The sequence below is a fragment of the Salvelinus sp. IW2-2015 genome, linkage group LG20 (genome assembly GCF_002910315.2).
Source record: "Salvelinus sp. IW2-2015 linkage group LG20, ASM291031v2, whole genome shotgun sequence".
Lineage (NCBI taxonomy): Eukaryota > Metazoa > Chordata > Actinopteri > Salmoniformes > Salmonidae > Salvelinus > Salvelinus sp. IW2-2015.
Genome location: NC_036860.1, coordinates 74631165 through 74650176, shown reverse-complemented (window position 1 = coordinate 74650176; position 19012 = coordinate 74631165). Strand labels below are relative to the sequence as shown.

The 19012-nt window shown below is 38.9% G+C and overlaps 4 protein-coding genes across 9 annotated transcripts; 2 read left to right on the top strand and 2 right to left on the bottom strand.

The window, feature by feature from the left end:
- Positions 1 to 218: 218 nt before the first annotated feature.
- LOC111980930 (hemoglobin embryonic subunit alpha) lies at positions 219 to 1093 on the bottom strand. The gene is made up of 3 exons (XM_024011987.3): positions 954 to 1093; positions 642 to 849; positions 219 to 445 (listed from the first exon to the last, which is right to left on the bottom strand). Exons 1-3 carry the CDS (start codon positions 1085 to 1087, stop codon positions 317 to 319), a joined length of 471 nt encoding a protein of 156 aa, XP_023867755.1. The 5' UTR covers positions 1088 to 1093; the 3' UTR covers positions 219 to 316.
- A 2387-nt stretch (positions 1094 to 3480) lies between these two features.
- LOC111980934 (hemoglobin embryonic subunit alpha-like) lies at positions 3481 to 9639 on the top strand. 5 transcript variants are annotated; one of them, XM_024011992.3, is made up of 3 exons: positions 3481 to 3563; positions 9090 to 9292; positions 9419 to 9639. In XM_024011992.3, exons 1-3 carry the CDS (start codon positions 3527 to 3529, stop codon positions 9545 to 9547), a joined length of 369 nt encoding a protein of 122 aa, XP_023867760.1. In that variant the 5' UTR covers positions 3481 to 3526; the 3' UTR covers positions 9548 to 9639. The 5 variants fall into 5 exon arrangements, with proteins under 5 accessions (XP_023867760.1, XP_023867759.1, XP_070305737.1 ...); XM_024011991.2 differs by lacking the exon at positions 3481 to 3563 and adding an exon at positions 3637 to 3725; XM_070449636.1 differs by lacking the exon at positions 3481 to 3563 and adding an exon at positions 6029 to 6127.
- A 1858-nt stretch (positions 9640 to 11497) lies between these two features.
- LOC112081344 (hemoglobin subunit beta) lies at positions 11498 to 12451 on the bottom strand. 2 transcript variants are annotated; one of them, XM_024147766.2, is made up of 3 exons: positions 12297 to 12445; positions 11839 to 12061; positions 11498 to 11736 (listed from the first exon to the last, which is right to left on the bottom strand). In XM_024147766.2, exons 1-3 carry the CDS (start codon positions 12386 to 12388, stop codon positions 11608 to 11610), a joined length of 444 nt encoding a protein of 147 aa, XP_024003534.1. In that variant the 5' UTR covers positions 12389 to 12445; the 3' UTR covers positions 11498 to 11607. The 2 variants fall into 2 exon arrangements, with proteins under 2 accessions (XP_024003534.1, XP_070305735.1); XM_070449634.1 differs by having other exon boundaries at positions 11498 to 12061; positions 12297 to 12451.
- A 1204-nt stretch (positions 12452 to 13655) lies between these two features.
- LOC112081345 (hemoglobin subunit alpha-2-like) lies at positions 13656 to 14519 on the top strand. Its single transcript, XM_024147767.2, has 3 exons — positions 13656 to 13783; positions 13892 to 14099; positions 14287 to 14519. Exons 1-3 carry the CDS (start codon positions 13689 to 13691, stop codon positions 14413 to 14415), a joined length of 432 nt encoding a protein of 143 aa, XP_024003535.1. The 5' UTR covers positions 13656 to 13688; the 3' UTR covers positions 14416 to 14519.
- Positions 14520 to 19012: the final 4493 nt, after the last annotated feature.

Genomic DNA, 19012 nt, shown 5'->3' with positions numbered 1-19012 from the left:
TGCCCAGTTAGCGGGTAGATTTGCTTTTAGCCAAATCCTTTTAGAGCAAGCCAAATACTTTCATGTTTTAAAAGTTATCCTAGATCAGGTTTAATTGTTTGAATGGTAAAATGCCAATCATTGGAGTGAGAAAGAAACTGCCTGGCTGTTTTCGCCACACAGTTGTTTACATTGCAAAATCGGCTTTRCCTTTAAATAAAAACGATCAAGATAAACAGTTGTTGATGGCGGTATTTTTATTCCATGATTCATATCATACAACACGTGCACATTTATGATCAACACAGAAAACCGAGAGGATGTATCTTCTCGCCTTTTAACGATACTTCTCGGAAAGCGCCAGGGCCAACTTGGCGAGGAACTTGTCCACAGACACGTGCACCTCAGGGGTAAAGTCGTCAGGGAACATCATGGCCAGCACCACCAGAATGTTGTGGTTGATGATCTGTAGATGTAGAGGGAATAGAGTTATTATTATCAAGCGTTTAGGTCTAGTCCATATGCGAAATATGGTGTTTCTGAAGATTTAATTGGAACCGTCACAAAATACATACATAGGACTCACATTTGGACACGGTCGCCGCTGTGGTATTTTGAGAAAGGGTGAATCGTTTTATTGATTCAGTAAGTTATTTAGTCACCTTGAAGTTGGCGGGATCCACACGCAGCGTGAAGGCGTGCAGCTCGCTGAGGTTCAGAAGACCACCSGCCAGGTCGTCGATCTTGGTCACGGCATCRAGGACGCCTCCCATGACGGTCAGACCGTGCTTCTTGACGGGAGCAGAGCCGGGGCTCAGGTCCTTCCAGTGGGAGAAGTAGGTCTTGGTCTGGGGGTACACCACCAGGGTCCTGGAAATAAAAACATGTGATCATGTATTATGAGTTAACGTGAGTAAATGCGCCGCATAACTCTGTTACAAAACAATCCGTTCAATATATAAAGATGTCGTTACCTAGAGAGAGCCTCATTTCCGATGTCCTCTGCTTTGCCAGCCACCTTTCCAAAAAAGGCTTTCACGATCTGTTTGTCCTTGGCTGTGAGACTCATTCTAGCGGTTTCTGTGACACAAGATACTACTGGTGCCATAAGAGTGGACACTGGGAGTATTTATATGGTCTCTAACGATCTCTTTGGCTTAGCTCCACCTTCAACTGGAAGTCATTGGATGGAAGTCAGAGTTTGGTGATAACCATTAGTATATTGATAACCATCAATATATTGCTATTTCATTATGATCAATCACAAATGTGACGCTTTACGCACGGATATACAGTATGTGTAAGTGTCATGACGACAGTGCTGAAAAACGGAAGAATCATGTTTCAAATTGTTATGAATCTAAAGGGTACATTATGCATGATGCAACAATGTCTTTTATACTTCTTATAATATAATGAACACTGTCAGCTGGACGTTTTATGCACAAGGAATGGTCTTTGGAATTTGTCTGATTAGTATTTTTTGGCTATTTAGGCGTTCATTTGTTTTATTGACTCATTCATTGATTAATTCGTTGATGTAATCATTAATTAATTAATTTAGTAATTAATTGGTCAAGCAAAGGGAAATTCTAAATTGATCTGGGGAATCTAAAAGAGTTAACAGGGAAAGACCATAGTAACACTGCAAAAAGAGTAGAAATCATGGTGAATAACAATCTAACACAGGATGCAGTCGAAATAGCAATAGCCTTCAAATCCTACTTTATTGACTCTGTCAGGGTACTGACACAGAACCCCTCCATTGGTTTCTTGGGCTCAGTGCTAGTGAATGACGCTCAACCTGTCTTCATCATAAGGGAGGTTTCTGAGTCAAAGGTGAACAAGTGATTAGCTCACTAAAGAACTCTAAAGTCAAAGATGTGTTTGGGCTGGATTCTACCTTTCTTAAAACTACAAAGAGTCACTCATTGGCCCCATTACTAAGGTCACCAACAACATCTATTGGTCTCAGGGTGTTTCCAAGGGTATGGAAGTCGGCCATAACAACGGCGACCCTGCTGACGTGAGTAACCACAGGCCCATTAGTATACTACCTGTGGTGTCAAAGGTTGTTGAAAAGTGTGTAGCAGAACAACTGATTGCCCACCTCAACAACAGCCCCTTCACATTACACTCCATGCAGTTTGGCTTCAGAGCGAAACACTCCACAGAAACGGCCACTGCTTTCTTCTGGAAAATGTGAAGTCCAAGATGGACAAAGGGGGCGTTGTTGAGCTGTGTTTCTGGACCTAAGGAAGGCTTTTGATACTGTTAACATGAATCTCATCACAAAATTGTCCAAGTTCAACTGTTCCCCCGATGCCTTGAGATGGATGAAATCATACCTTGAAGGGAGAACTCGGTGTGTCAGAGTGAGCAATGAGCTGTCACCCACTCTTAGCTATGATGTGGGCGTGCCCCAAGGGTCAATACTGGGGCCCCTCCTGTTCAGCCTGTACATTAATGATCTGCCTTCTGTCTGTACTGGGTCTGAAGTTCAAATGTATGCAGATGATACAGTGATATATGTGCATGCAAAGAGCAAACAACAAGCTGCACAAGAACTCACTACTGTAATGGTCCAGGTTACAAAGTGGCTCAGTGACTCGTGTTTGCATCTCAATGTGAAAAAAACTGTTTGCGTGTTCTTCACAAAGAGGGCAACAGATGCTACTGAGCCAGATGTCTATGTGTCAGGGGAGAAGCTCTGGGTGGTATCTGATTTTAAGTACCTTGGCATCATACTTGATTCCAACCTCTCTTTTAAAAAGCATGTGAAAAAGGTAATTCAAATAACCAAATTCAACCTAGCTAATTTCCGATTTATACGAAATTGTTTGACTACAGATGTAGCAAAACTGTACTTCAAATCTATGATACTCCCCCACTTAACATACTGCTTGACTAGTTGGGCCCAAGCTTGCTGTACAACATTAAAACCTATTCAGTCTGTCTACAAACAGGCTCTCAAAGTGCTTGATAGGAAGCGCAATAGCCATCATCACTGTTACATCCTTAGAAAGCATGAGCGTCTGAGTTGGGAAAATCTTGTGCAATAAACCGACGCATGTCTTGTATTCAAGATCCTAAATGGCCTGGCTAATTGTTTTTAATAACCTGCCCATGGACTGCGGTTGAAAATTAGCCGGCTGGCTAAAACCGGCACTTTCACTGAAACGTTGATTAATGTGCAATGTCCCTGTAAAAATAAAATAAACTCAACTCAATTGGATAATACATTAATTCATTCATTCATTCATTCAGTAAATAGGCCTACTACAATGACCAAAGTCATTATAGACGGCATTTCTCATTAATCTGACCCTGTTTTGTCAAGGGTGGTACCAAACAAATGATGATGGACATCTCGTTGGCAAAGGTTGAGTGCCAAGATTGCTGTCTTATCTCTGCAACAGCAAGGCAGCAATGACACCGCACGCCTTCCGGTAAGGTGTGTTGAAGGTTGATTGACATACATTTTCTCTATGGTTAGGCCAGGTCTATTGTTCAAGTCACAAACTGCTGAACCTCTATAATCCTTACCATGTCGTGCGATGTCACTCAGATTTCCCTAAAAAGAGGTAAATGCATATGTGTGTGCTTTGCATGAGAGCTTAGGCTTTGTTCACCAATATCTAGCCTGAAGTCGTAGTAGCAGCTTATAGAGAGCATGTCACCGTTTGTCAGGTGCGTGGATAAAATCGGAGTAARACGTTTTGTCAAGAAGAATATTGATTGTTTGGGTAAGCTAATACACCCTGCATGATACATGTATAATTGAAGTATATCTCACTTGCTTTTCAACGGGTGGCGCTGGTGAAACTACTGTGAAGGCTACTCTAACCTCGGCACCTCCTCCTCTCTCGACCAGAGAGACAACGAGGAAAGGTGAGACAATGATTATTATGTTCACAATATCTTTTTACCCTTTTTATTTCCTATCTCATAGCATAACGCGATTAACATATTTCGTCACCAAATGCAACTAGTAAAATAGCCTATATCTGCATTTTTATTGAAAACATTATAGGCCTACTTACAGGATTTGCATCATGCCTAATGATAACGCTACTCACTTCCTAATGTGTTGCAACGATATGTTATAATAATGTTAAAGTCCTCTTGACTCCTCTTGTTTAAATAGTGCCTTTGCGTAATTCAGGTGCTTTTCCGAACATTAAGCACGTTGCTCTTCAAACCCATTTGGAATGCCAACGTTTAGCTACAGTACCAGTAAAAAGTTTGGACACACCAACTCATTCCAGGGTTTTTCTTTATTGTTTACGTTGTTATAAGGGCACAAGGCGAGACCCAGATGCAGACACAGGAGGCAGATGGTTAGAGTATTTGTAGTTTATTTATATCCAAAAGGAGTAGGCAAGAGAATGGTCATGGACAGGCAAAAGGTCAAAACCAGATTCTGAGTCCAAGAGGTAAAGAGTGGCAGACAGGCTCGATGTCAGGGCAGGCAGACGGGTCAGGCAGGCGGGTACGGAGTCCAGAAAAAACAGGCAAGGGTTAAAACCGGGAAGACTAGAAAAAGAGAATGGAAAACAGGAGCACGGGGYAAAACACGCTGGTTGACTTGAAAACATACAAGACGAACTGGCACAGAGAGACAGGAAYCACAGGGATAAATACACTGGGAAAAATAAGCGACAATCACAAGAACAGGTGGAACAGATCAGGGCGTGACAGTTGTAYAATAATAGTGAAGACATCAAAACTATGAAATAACACAAATGGAATCATGTAGTAACCAAAAAAGTGTTAAACAAATCAACAGACATCTCAACTGTTCAGAAGACATTGCGTGAATCAGAGCMTCATGGTTGAATTGCTGCAAAGAAACCACTACTAAAGGACACCAATAAGAAGAAGAGACATGATTGGGCCAAAAAACACGAGCAATGGACATTAGACTGTGGATATCTGTCCTTTGGTCTGATGAGTCAAAATTTGAGATTTTTGGTTCCAACTGCCATGTCTTTGTGAGACGCAGAGTAGGTGAACGCATGATCTCTACATCTGTGGTTCCCACCGTGAAGCATGGAGGAGGAGGTGTGATGGTGTGGGGGTGCTTGGCTGATGACACTGTCAGTGATTTATTATTTATTACAGCATTCTGCAGCGATACTCCATCCCATCTGTTTTGTGCTTAGTGGGACAACCATTTGTTTTTCAACAGTACAATGACCCAACACACCTCCAGGGTGTGTAAGGGCTATTTGACCAAGAAGGAGAGTGAAGGAGTGCTGCATCAGATGACCTGGCCTCCACAATCACCCAAACTCAACCCAATTGAGATGGTTTGGGATGAGTTGGATCGCAGAGTGAAGGAAAAGCAGCCAACAAGTGCTCAGCATATGTGGGAACTCCTTCAAGACTGTTGGAAAAGCATTCCAGGTGAAGCTGGTTGAGAGAATACCAAAAGTGTTGAAACCTGTCATCAAGGCAAACAGTGGCTCTTTGAAGAATCTAAAATATATTTTGATTTGTTTAACACTTTTTTGTTACTACATGATTCCATGTGTGTTAATTCATAGTTTTGATGTAGAAAATAATTTAAAAAATGTAAAACCCTTGATGAGTTGGTGTGTCCAAACCTTTGACTGATACTGTATATGCAAATTCCACCTACCTGAGGCAAGTAAAAGTTAACCTGGGCAACATATTTTCTGATAGACTATCTTACTTTTCCTATGGTAGTGTATTAGAAAACAAGGAATGTTTTGATATAATTACAATAATAACATAATACTGATGAATATATTGATTATTTCGTTGATAACAATTCGTTGCTGCATGTGATATTTTACCAAATCTCTCTCTCGTGACCCGAGCGTCAAAGAGAGGTTTCTCAATCTCACTTAGGCCAACGGCATAAGAGTTAAAGTAGGCGTGGCTACATTTTGTAATGGCTCCTGTTTTACTGCCCATCAAACAGAATTAAGTGAAGAGCATGGATGTGTGCTTAACAATCTATTTTATTATTCATAGAAACTGTCTTCTATAATAAGAATATATATGTGTATTTCACGATATAACATGTCTTTAGTTGTACTGTCTGCCCAGCYCAGAGACGACCACGGTCAGGAACTTCTGCAAGGCCGCTTGGACGTCTGGCGTGAAGGCCAGAACAATGGTGAGGCAGTAAGTTGGGAAAAGGAAACGATTGAAACGTTAGTCATTTATTTGCACAGCAGTATTCTCTTGGATGTAAATCAATGAGATAAAACGTATTGTTAATTTGTTTTAGGCACTTCCATTAGTACTCATACCCTGAAGTTGTCGGGATCCACATGAAGTTTCTCAGAGTGCAGAATGCTCAGCTCGACGTAGGTGCTCTTGATGTCATCCATATTCTGCACAGCTCGCTCGAGGCTGTTCAGCACGGTGATGCCATGGTTGGCAACTTTTTTATTGCCCATGGATAGCCTCTTAGCTGTTTAAGTCTCCAAAGGTTCCAAAGTACCTCTGAGTCCATGGATATACAATAAGACACCTGGAAAATACAAATTACATTAAAAGATACATAATATATATTAATACATTTAATTCAATTCATCCATAGAATTGCGCACACATATAAAACAAGACTAGAACAGTCAAATGATATATTATCAATATATTTTATTTCCTTGCATTATTATAAGCCGACCATCTCAAAGCAAGGAGTCCGACCACTTTGACCTTGATTTTGCCCCAGGTCTCTATGATGAGCTTCCGCTCTTCAACAGTCCAGTCAACCATGTTGAAGGTGTTGTGTGTGTGTCCTCTGATCTGTGAGAAGTGTCGGGCACTGGGGCTTTTTCATTTATWTTGAATCCCTCCGACCCAGTGAACGAATCAAACTTGGAGGATTCATGCCAAAAACGACATCAAAGGTCCGCAAAACGTTAATGGTAATCTATCATTCCTTGRCAGCCAGCTGGTCTTATCGACCAACACCATATAATCATAGTTCTGCCTAAATTTCCAAACGMCAACTGAGGTCGACTTATGGAAAAGTTTCACACCGGCAATATGTGGCTGTTTTATTAGTACCTTATAAAAACACCATCAAGACGTAAACTGTAGTTAACAGTCGTTTTATATTATTCACTGCTAGCTTCGTGAATTACTATAACAACGATTGGAAATTACCACCAYTCACTCCAACATGTGGTAGACAGAAAGAAGTTGACTTTCTTGTAAGGGACCGAGCTAAAGGGCTGTTTATCAGTGAAGTATAGGCTCACGTTTTATCTTGCCGTTCTGAATGAGTTACACCCTCTGCGTAAAAGCTACAATTGGTTGCCTTGTTCTGATAAGCCTTTAGAAACACCCTTTTCTTGCCAACAACKATCTCCWTACGTTGAATGTATTGGGCAACATGGTYTTAACTGATAAGTAAATCATTTTATTGATATTCATTAATTGCGGGGTCAGGATTAGAAATGTATTCACTTTAGTCAATCTAAATCAGTCTCGCTCATATAAAATCATACAAAATTATGATTCCAATTATAACCCAGTGTTCACGATAATTACGCATCAAATAAATAAGACATATACCAAACGAAACCTCTGTCATACGTTGGCCCCATAAGTCTGTCCCCCAATATGGCCAAATAAATAACTACACCATCAGTAATAAACAGAACAAAAAAAAGACAAAAAAATAAGAGATCATTTATTTGACTAATACGTCGCAAAGAATATTTTAAATTCAATTAGGTTCTCTCCATTCATGTAGTTTTACGCAAACGCCATTCTATAGATTGTAACTCAAATAATAAGTTTATTGAGTTATCTTGATGTAGGTTATTCAAGATCTGCAAAGTCATGAGCCTCCTATCCTCATCTCCTCAACCTATGTATTACTTTATTTACGACCTAACGACGAGGTTAGAAAAGTAATTTCATCATTTAGAAAACACATTAATGGATACTGTACAATATATTTCCAGATATCATTTTTAGATACTTCCTTTTATATTGGTTCACTTAAGTTACTACTTTTGAGCAAAAAAAACTGATGAACTCATATTCGATAACTATTATGTTATCCAAGTAAATGGGTCAAAATATATTATTTTCTTTTTTTTCACCCAATCTGCCAATACCTTAATAAGATATGTGACTAAGCAGGGTCTTGTTTTACAGAGCCTTCTTAGCGTTAAGATCCTCGTTAGAACCTTCTTACGATGTATATTTTATAGCCGAGGTGTTTCCCAGAGCCTTCGTCAGTAACGTGGCTCTTGAAAACAGCATATCTACTAGTGATCCAGACGCTTTTTTGTATTTCCGGGTCAGTTTACTTCCAGATCTCCGCTAAACATATAATCAATATGTTTAAGCTATCTGTCTGACTGTGACTGCCGATAACTGCAGAACGAAGTCGACAAAAAATACGAAGTTCCCGAAGTATTTGCAATTGTTACAAACAAGTGAAGMATAAAACCGAGATGACTGCATTGAAAGACATATYGGCTACATGGGCKTATGTAGGCRATTTAAATCATATTGAAACTATTTCATGTTCAGCCAATTGAGTTATATTTTGCAACTAGGTCATTTTTGTCTCAATGTGTTTCATGATGTGTGACAACATGTGAGCAATGATTGGCCCAATATGTAATTTAGTGCATTATTATTGGTGAAGCACAGGCTAATAAGCCGCCTCAATAGCCTATTTGCAGCCATAGGTGGCAATTTCTCTCTAGGTGCTGATCCGTCGTCAGTATTCTTGTGGAATAATTCTCATGTTAAGGTGAGAGAAATCTGATCCGAGAGCAGCGCTGTTTTTTTTTTTTTTAAATATATCAGTATCAACTCACTTAGCGAACATTCTCTCTATGTGCTTGTTTGGGAAACAACACACTCTTATAAAGTTGGCTCGTAAATAAGAGTGCATCTGGTAGGATCATCGGTTACATCGCACCTGGGAAACGAGGTCCATCCCCTTACATCTCAATGTGTATGTGTCTTGGCATGAACATGTTAAACCTTACATTTACATTTACATTTAAGTCATTTAGCAGACGCTCTTATCCAGAGCGACTTACAAAACGTTTAAAAACGAGTCATTTGTGTTTCAACTTCTCATCTATGAAAATTGGCAGTACTCCAGTACCCCCAGACCAAGACATACTTCTCCCACTGGTCGGACCTGAGCCCCGGTTCTGCCCCGGTCAGGAAGCATGGTAAGACCATCATGGGAGGCGTCGGTGAAGCCGTGGCCAAGATCAACGACATCACCACAGGTCTCCTCAACCTCAGCGAGCTGCACGCCTTCCAGATGCGTATAGATCCAGCCAACTTCAAGGTGAGGACAGTATAATATTTATAACATTTCAATCGGCTACGTTTTACAATACAATAGACAACATAGGCTAAAATAGCCTACATTAAAGATGCATACGAACTAATTTCCATTTATTTCCTCTTGTAGATCCTGTCCCACAACATATGGGTGATGCTGGCCATTTTGTTCCCCGCTGACTTCACTTCAGAGGTTCATGTGTCCGTGGACAAGTTCCTGGCCGAACTGGCCCTGGCTCTGGCCGAAAATTACAGATAAAATATGGGTCATCATCAGACCAGACATATGGCAGCATGTTCTCAATGCTCTGTCTTGTTCTAAATTATGAATAAATGTTCAAACGCACATAACCACGTTATCTGATCTTTACTTTGCTTTTTAATGAGTCGTGTTGTAGCGTCTGGACTTGATCTGATGAAATACGCTGCTATTTTTAAGGCTGAAATAACTATTTCTCAAAATCTTGACGAAATGCTAAAACGTATTCATAAAGAAAACTGAGACAGTGCAAAACATTGCCGCATGTCCATGAGCAGTCCTCTAAGAAGTTTGCAGTAAAGGTTTCGTAGGTAGTCTAAAAATATAAAAGTGGTAACGAGGAACTGAAAGTACAAATACCGGCAGTAGCCTATAGATGAATCAAATAGCCCTCTTCGAACTTGCTATTGAAAAACAAGATTGAACAAACAATTTGACATACAAACAAATCAAATGTTATTTGTCACATAAACATGTTTAGCAGATGTTATTTCGGGCGAAATGCTTGTAAACAACATCGAAAAAGGATTTGATAGACTACCAGCATATTATTTGTAAATATTATGAATAGATTATAAGCAGATATTGTCTATAATACTTAAACGTAAAACATAGCCTAATGATTTTGAATGGCTGATCATGCTACATTTATAACATTTCTTTATTTTTTTTATTAACCAATGTGGTTCAGTTTCCATAAAATGTCAACAGTTAAATGTCGAATTTTACACTACTTAAAATGTATATCTTCTTTAATTTCTTAGCAATAGTGGTTGATTAATTAATTGATTCATCAGTCTATTATTAATGAGAAGTTGGCAGTAAAAGTTTAAAAAGTAAAAAGAAAAAATTCGAGAAGGGGAACAAAGTTGAAATAGTAGCCTATAGATTTATCAAACGGCTCGCTTAGAACTTGCTACTGATAAACAATATTGAACAAACTATTTGACATAAGACCACATAAACTATTTGATATACAAAAATAATATATATTAGATAAATAGGCTAATTAAGGACTCAAATATATATATATATATATTTTGAATGGGTTGATATTATTTATTAATTACATTTCCTATACACTTAAAATTTCCTAAACACATTTCCTATACACATAAAACGTACATAACGTGTAACACATAAAACGTACATAACGTGTAAAACATAACCTAGTGGTTTTGTTGATCATGCTATAATTGTAACATATTGTTAATGCATTTTTATAAACCAATGTGGTTTAGTTTTCATAAAATGTGAAAAGTTACATGTTGCATTTATACACGATGTAAAATGAAATACACAGACAGTATATCTTGTTCAATTTCTTAAGATTATTGGTTGATTAATTCATTGATTTAATAATCTGTAATCTAATGACTTTAATAGATTCCTATCTGAACACTTTATGTAAGGTTATCATGGTTCCACAGCTGSCCATGACAGGAGGTGCCTCTGACAAATGTATTTTGTACTTTATAGGGTTCTATTGACCAATTGATGTATTATTATTCATACATGAAAATGTATGTCATTTTGATCTGGTTAAACTCTCGACCATTCAACAATTCCTTGCCACACTAAGACATCAACCAAACWTTGAATAACAGATCTGTTATGAAAAGTTCTGTTGAACCTTTATGGATGACGATTGTGTGTTTAAACAGGAATTTATCATTGCAGCTCTGCTCTTATTTGACTCAATGTATCAATGCTGCATCTCTGGACACACGTTTGTCTTCATTATATGGTTCGCTCACGCACAGCTAATGTAACATGTCAGTCTATTTGCTAAATATTTGTATATCTTGCACATTATCCATATCTGGTTAACAAGGTTTTTGCGATATTCACACCCATAGCCTATCATATTACCATATTAGGCCTATTAGTCTGCTATATGTGCCACCATATGGATGTTCATGCATGAAAAAAAAGGCACAGATAAAAATATTAATTTGCTGATTTTATTTGCTTTAGTAGAAGGAACAACATGTGCCTCTAAACAAATGATCAGCGCTTGTTGGTACTCTGGTGGTCGTCCGTCTCTGAGTGGAGGGGCTCTAGTGGTACTGTCTGCCCAGGGAGCTCACCACGACGGCCAGGAACTTCTGGAAAGCGCCCTGGACATCAGCGGTGAAGGCAGCACCCATTCTCGCAGCAACAACAATAGTAAGGCAGTCAGCCAGCAGCTGCAAAAGAAAGGAGCCATGGACATGTAAGAAAACCCATTCTGCCACACTATTATAATAGATAGGCAAGTACCTTGTATGAAGTAGAACATTTAACTTTACCCGGAAGTTGTCGGGATCCACGTGCAGTTTCTCGGAGTGCAGCACGCTCAGCTCTGCGTAGGTGGACTTGATGTCATCCATGTTCTTGACAGCCCGGTCCAGTCCGTGCAGAACGGTCTTTCCGTGAGCGGCGACCATTGGGTTTCCCTGGATGGCAGCAGCGTTGTACAGGTTTCCGAAGTTACCGAAATACCTCTGGGTCCAGGGGTACACGACCAGACACCTGGAGAAATAATAAACAGTCAATAATGACAGAAACGTGATATCTGCATACACACATATCTTATGGTAATCAATGAATGTGTCATTTGGAAAGGTCAATTACGCGTTAATTACACGCATGTCTCAAATACGAATTCGTCTTGAAAATCATAATAACAAGCGCATACTAATATAATAACAATATAATAACATGACTATTTCCAATAATTTGTAGACCCCAGTTTTAAACGCACTACCTGGAAAGAGCCGCGGGGCCTACGTCATCGTAGTCCATCTTCTCGAAGACGCTCTGAATGGTGCCGCGCTCAAAGTCTGTCCACTGAACCATGTTGCTGGCTGTTGAAGTTTCTTTCACAGAGGCTAACGAATCATATACATTTGGTCTTCGTTTGAGCAGCGTTTTTAAAAGGATCGGAACGCCCCCCCCCCCAAAGACAGCGATGGGTGGGGTCATGGTAGTGGGCTGTATAAGACAAAAGTCACAGATTTTACTGAGATAATAATGTGAAGGTTTACTGTTTACCATATATGTTTTAAAGCAATTTGACAATAACACACTGTCCTAAAATCAATTATGAAATCATTAATTTAAGTATTAGGTTACATAACAATTGTTACATTAACATTATTAGAAATATTAACAAAAATAAGCCCGAAATAGTGGGGAAATATACAATTCTCAACACACGCAAATACATGTGTAATATGCCTAATATCTGAAGGTATAGGCCTATTGCACATTTATTAAACTTGGTAGGGATTCAACTACTTTGTCTGAGAAACATTTTTCAACTATCTCTGTGTATGCCTATAGTCAGATATTAGTAAGATATAACTACGATATTAATATATTACTAAGGTATATTAAATAGCCTACTAAGATATTACATAATTTTTATCCTTGTAATACATTTGTAAACAAATGAATTGATATTTCACCTCTATGTTCATTCTGTGCTAGTAACGTCGAACCCATTTAATATTTATTTTTTATAATTGCACTATTCCAATCTATTTTGGTGTAATGCATCTCTACTATCAACTTTTCCGTATTTCTGAATACAGGCTTCTATTTCTTACTTATGATACATGCAATTTAGCTATTGACAATACAATTAGACTTTTCTCTTTAATGGGTAAATACCATAAAGCCAGAGTGAGAAATAAATAAACGAATGTTGAATTATTTTGTATTGAAATAAAATATGGAAATGACTGACTCCCTTGTGAAAACTACAAGCATTAAAAAAAAACTCAACACATCTCTAATACTAAATAACTTTGTAGACTTCAATGACTGTCATAATCATGTATTCTTTCATGTTTTTTTTATCCATCTCTACCCTGTGTGTTTTATGTTTGATATTGTGTGTTGCTCAGAAGGTGCTAACAATGTCTTTGTAAGTCTTGTATGGAAGATTGTACCAACTTGTGTTTTTGTCCAGTAAAATAAGCAAATAAATGAAATAATAGGGATTGTGCCTATTGAACATTAACAAAATACATGTTGTATCTTGTTTATCTTGGAGGTGGGTCTGCATTGGGTGGGGCTCGCGGCTAATATAAAAAGCCTTCGTTTGTAAGAGCTCATCACTGAACTTCTACTCCAGCATCCTTTAACGACAACCATGAGTCTCACCGCTAAGGACAAGAAAATGGTCAAGGCCTTCTGGGCCAAGGTGGCCGGCAAGGCTGAGGACATCGGATGCGATGCTCTGTCTAGGTAATGGCTGTCGTGCTGCTAATCTTATAGCTGTTTTTGAAGTAAAAATGTAGACTGTTTGGTGTTAGCGTTCCATCTTTCTTGTCATGTCTTTTTCTTCCGGTGCAGGATGCTGGTTGTGTACCCCCAGACCAAGACCTACTTCTCCCACTGGAAGGACCTGAGCCCCGGCTCTGCCCCAGTCAGGAAGCACGGTGGGACCATCATGGGAGGCATCGGTTTAGCCGTGGCCAGCATCGACGACATCAACGCAGGTCTCCTCGCCCTCAGCGAGCTGCACGCCTTCCAGCTGCGTGTTGATCCCGCTAACTTCAAGGTCAGGACATTCACAGCATGATTTATAATCATTTGTATACCGTTGACACCAAATCAAAATGTATAGTTAAAATGGTTTTAAAAATATATCGGGTACTCTTTACAGTAAAATGGACAACATAGATTATTAAATAAAATAGCCTATTAAAACATGTAGCGTACTAATTTCCATTCCTTTCGTCCTGTAGATCCTGTCCCACAACATCTTGGTGGTGCTGGCTGTCATGTTCCCCAATGATTTCACCCCCGAAGCTCATGTGTCCATGGACAAGTTCCTGGCCGCGGTGGGCCGGGCTCTGTCTGAGAAGTACCGATAAGATGTGGACAGAAGGCATCAGACCAGACGGATTGCAGCATTGATCAGCACTGTGCTCAGCTCTGTACTGTTCTAAAATATAATTAAATGTTCAAACGCGCATAATTACGTTTTTTGGTCTTTACTTTGGTTTTTAATGAGTTGTGTTGTAGAGCACATGACCTGATATGATTAAATATGTTGCTTTTTGCGAAAAGGTATTCATAATGAAAATGGAGACTATATGCAAAACATTTCCACAAAAAGCGGTCCTCAGAGAATTTAGCAGTAAAAGTTTAAAAAGTGAAAAAACTAAATCAGAGAAGTGGAACTAAGTTTAAATAGTAGCCTATAGATTAATCAAATGGCTCGCTTAGAACTTGCTATTGATAAACAAGATTGAAAAACTATTTGACATAGGACCACATAAACAAAATTGAAAAAACGATTTGATATAACAAAATAATATATATTATATAATTAGGCTAATTAAGAACTATATATATATATATATATATTATGAATGGATTGATAGTATTTATTAATACAATTTCCTAAACTCAAAGTTGGCAAGGACAGGAGGTTCCTCTGATAAATGTATTTTGTATTTTATAGGGTTCTTTTGACAAACTGATTTATTGTTATTAATAAATAAAAATGTATCTCATGTTGATCTGGTTAAAGCTAGAATCCTTAATTGAAACAATAACAAAGCAGTCATGGTCTGTTATGGTAAAAAGCTGAGGGATGGGCCTGGAGAAATGTGACCACTCTCAAAATCATAGACAGAGCTATGCATGCAAGGACTGACTATCCATGATATCAACAATTATAGTTTTAACCATGTTTTCAGGCTATACAGTGTCCGTTTACATTTAATTTGTTTGCAAACAGAGTGAAAAAGTAAAACAAACATAACAGAATATGTTAGGTTCTGATGGGGTACGACAGTTGAACTGAGCTCATGAGGCATTTACAAGTTATATTCTTTAAGAATCAATGGGTATATATTATTAATTCCCAAAATCGATGTAGCAACTAGGGAGTCTCGGTTTAAACTCTCGATCACGCAATAATTCCTTGCCACACTAATACATGAACCTAACATTGAATACCAGATCTGTTATGAAAAGTTCTCTTGAACTTTTATGAATTAAATGATTGTGTGTTTAAACAGGAATGAATCATTGCAGTCCTGATGTCATTTAAACGCATTGTATCAATTCTGCACCATTAAACACAAGGTAGTATTTATTAGCTGCATTGGTTAGTTCACGCACAGCTAATGTAACATGTCAGTGTGGTTGTAACGGCAGCCTTCCCTCTCTTCCAGCCCAGCCTCACATTCAATTCGCGCATATATGTACAAAATGTATTTCAGCAGATTTCGTGCGTTTTTGTGCATTTTTTGGGTGTTTTGGGGTGGTTCAATTCGTTTGAAAATACACGAATTTCTGTGCTACTTAATTTGTGCGAAAATACACGAATTTCTGTGCTACTTAATTCGTGCGAAAAGACACGAATTTAACCAGTAGGCGACACACAAGCCGTTGCAACAACCATAGACGCGATCGCCTGTATTTATTTATTTTACGTTATGAATATATAGATATTTTGTATTTTTTTTAACCATATAACCATAAGAGGTTATATATATATTGTCTTTATTTAATCCTATTAAAAATTGTGGTTTTATGCCTATATGTACTGTTTTCGATTTTTCTGAACAGACTTCAGTATAGAATGAATCATGCAATGCATGATGGCTAATGGTGTTTTATTCGGTTGTAGTTCCATGTATTTCTTAAAAAACAAACGTGTAAACCATTTTTATTGACCAGAATGTAACTGAAAATACAATGGCAGCCTTGCATTGTCCATCAATAACAAAACATTTTTTTTTCGTATAACATTTGGGGAAACGTATGCAGTCATTGTAGTCTTACATTTTGTTGGCCAACCAAAATTACCAAAACGTTAACCCGTAATAAGGCTAGGGTGGTGAGTGTAATACATGGCTCTGAGTGTAAGCCCTTTTCACTAGAAACGTTCTTGTGTTCAAATTACCGTCAGTGGAAATAGCTAGAAACCTTTCGTATTTCCACTTGGCTGCACTACTGTTACGATAACGATAATCAAGTGCAATACTGCGTCGACTGTGTCGAGCAGCAACACCGAAAGCTTCTAGCCTACGGAAAGTTACAAGAAGAACAAGAATAGTTACCTCATCCGGTCATGTGACACTCTGGATGCCCCTAAAAGCAATTTCAACCGTTTTGAAAATGACGCCTGGTAACCCCAAAAATACCAGGTGCATGAAAAGTTTGGACTTAGAATATTTTTGAAAACCTCCATAAATCATCAGGCCATTGATCGAGAAGAAAAACATAAAATATTTTCCAGAAGAAAAAAATGAATATTTTTTGAAAACCTCCATAAATCACTCAGGCCAGCACCCATTGATTTGGGGCGGTAGTATAGCGCTCCAGAGCGGGTATGAAGTCTGGATCCCCTAAAAGCATTTAAGGCTCTGTGTGTCTTTAAGCACCATACTTTTTCACTCCGTGTGTGTGTGTGTGTGTGTGTGTGTGTGTGTGTGTGTGAGAGAGCTTTTCTTTGACATCTGTTTTAGCGAAATTACTGATTTACAGTTCATGAGGGTTGACGATTCACACATTTAAAGTTTTGGAAAGATCTGACTTTTTTAAACCTTCGAAACAGCACCTATGACCCATTTTAAGGCACTTCCGGTTGGCACAGGAAGCTATAAGTAATACATATCCTGATCGGGTTATGCTTTTACAGAATCTGATTTTTAGTCTATACGTTAAGAACTGACTGATTTACACAGGGTTGAATGCACTATATAACAACTGCTGGTTGGGTATGGCAAAACACTTTTAGGGTGATTTTATCACTTCCGGTTGCTCCAGGAAGCTTAGAATCAACACAGGTAGACCTCATAGTGGCTTGATGGATTGTCATTGAAGACAGGTTCATAAGACATTCATAAGCCACATAGGCTTCAGGTTGAATTTAGGGTGCAAGCAATGTGTTCCTATGGGGTGAGATGTCATTGTAAACTGTTTGATGTAAACACTTCTTTTAACTGTTAAGGGTTAATGCCACACGGTCAAGGTTAGGCTTGCACAGAGACCTTAGGAACGTTCCTGAGGTCAAATTGTGCTTCTAAACCTTAACAGTTCTCTCTCTGTCTCCCAAAAGCAAAAGACTTGAAATGTAGGTCAAGGGTCATCTTCTTGTCACTGTCTCTGCGCTCAGACCGAGCAAGCTACGGTCAAGCGGGGCATCTCGTTGAACTCGGCACGGCTATGGTGATGTCATTTTTAGTGGTGATTTCAGAATGCTATTTTGGTGGTTTTTCATGTTGAAACATATTGCAAATGCACAAAAGTCAACTAGCAAGTCAGTGTCCATCAGCCATTTAGATATTTTCAGACACCAAACTGATACCATCTGACTCCAAACTCACTTTTTCAACTCGTTTAGAAGCCAACTATCACATATTTCAGAGCAGGCCCAAAATTCACAGCGCGCTTCCATTTAAACCATAATAAAACAAATAATACGTAGTTATGTTCTAGCTGCGGGTCAGTTTTCACATTATGTTTAGCCCTATGTGAGGCGACCTCGAATCCCAAGTTTCGGCTCGATAGGTCATTCGGTGCCCGAGCAAAACCTTAATTGGTGCTGAAATTCCACTTTTTTCCATGCCTTGCTACGGGGTCCTTGAATGAGCTTATCGGACAGAAATGTCGGGGTCCGTCTCTATGGGCGAGCCGGTTTCAATGCACCTAGTCTTGCAACTCTGGGACTTTTCTAAATGTCACCATTTTGTAATGCTCAAAATGAATTGAAGTCAATGCAAATGCACCGAGGCTTTTTATCGGTCCGAGAACCTTCTAGAGCCACATAACTCACCGTGCTTAATCGACTGAGCTCTAGAACAGTTTGTAAAGTTTCAGAACTCTAGGTCTGACGGTTCTTTAAAAGTTCAAAAAAAGTAATATTGCAGGCACTGTCTGCCTCTAAGCCCTCAGTGTGTCACTCCATCCTTTCTGTGTGGTGTGGTAATTTTTCCTTGAAATCTGATGGGATGAATGACTGATTTACAGTTCATGAGGGTTGCCTATTCACATATATTAAGTTTTGGAAAGATTGACTTTTTTAACCCTTCGAAACAGCCCTTTGACACCAATTATGGCACTTCCGGTTGGTACAGGAAGCTGAAAGTAAACACATATCCTCATTGGAGTGGGCTTTTACAGAATCCTGAGTTTTAAGTCTATACGTTAAGAACTCACTGATTTACATAGGGTTGAATGCACTATTTCTCTCAAACTGCAGGTTGGGTATGGCAAACACTTTTAGGGTGATTTACCACTTCCGGTTGCTCCAGGAAGCTTAGAATCGACACAGGTAGACCTCATAGTGGCCTGATGGATTGTCATCGAAGACAGGTTCATAAGGCATTATTAACCACATAGGCTTCAGGTTGAATTTAGGGGAGCAGGCATGTCTCCTATGGGGAGACATGTCATTGTAAACTGTTTGATGTAAACACTTCTTTTAACTATTAAGGGTTAATGCCACACGGT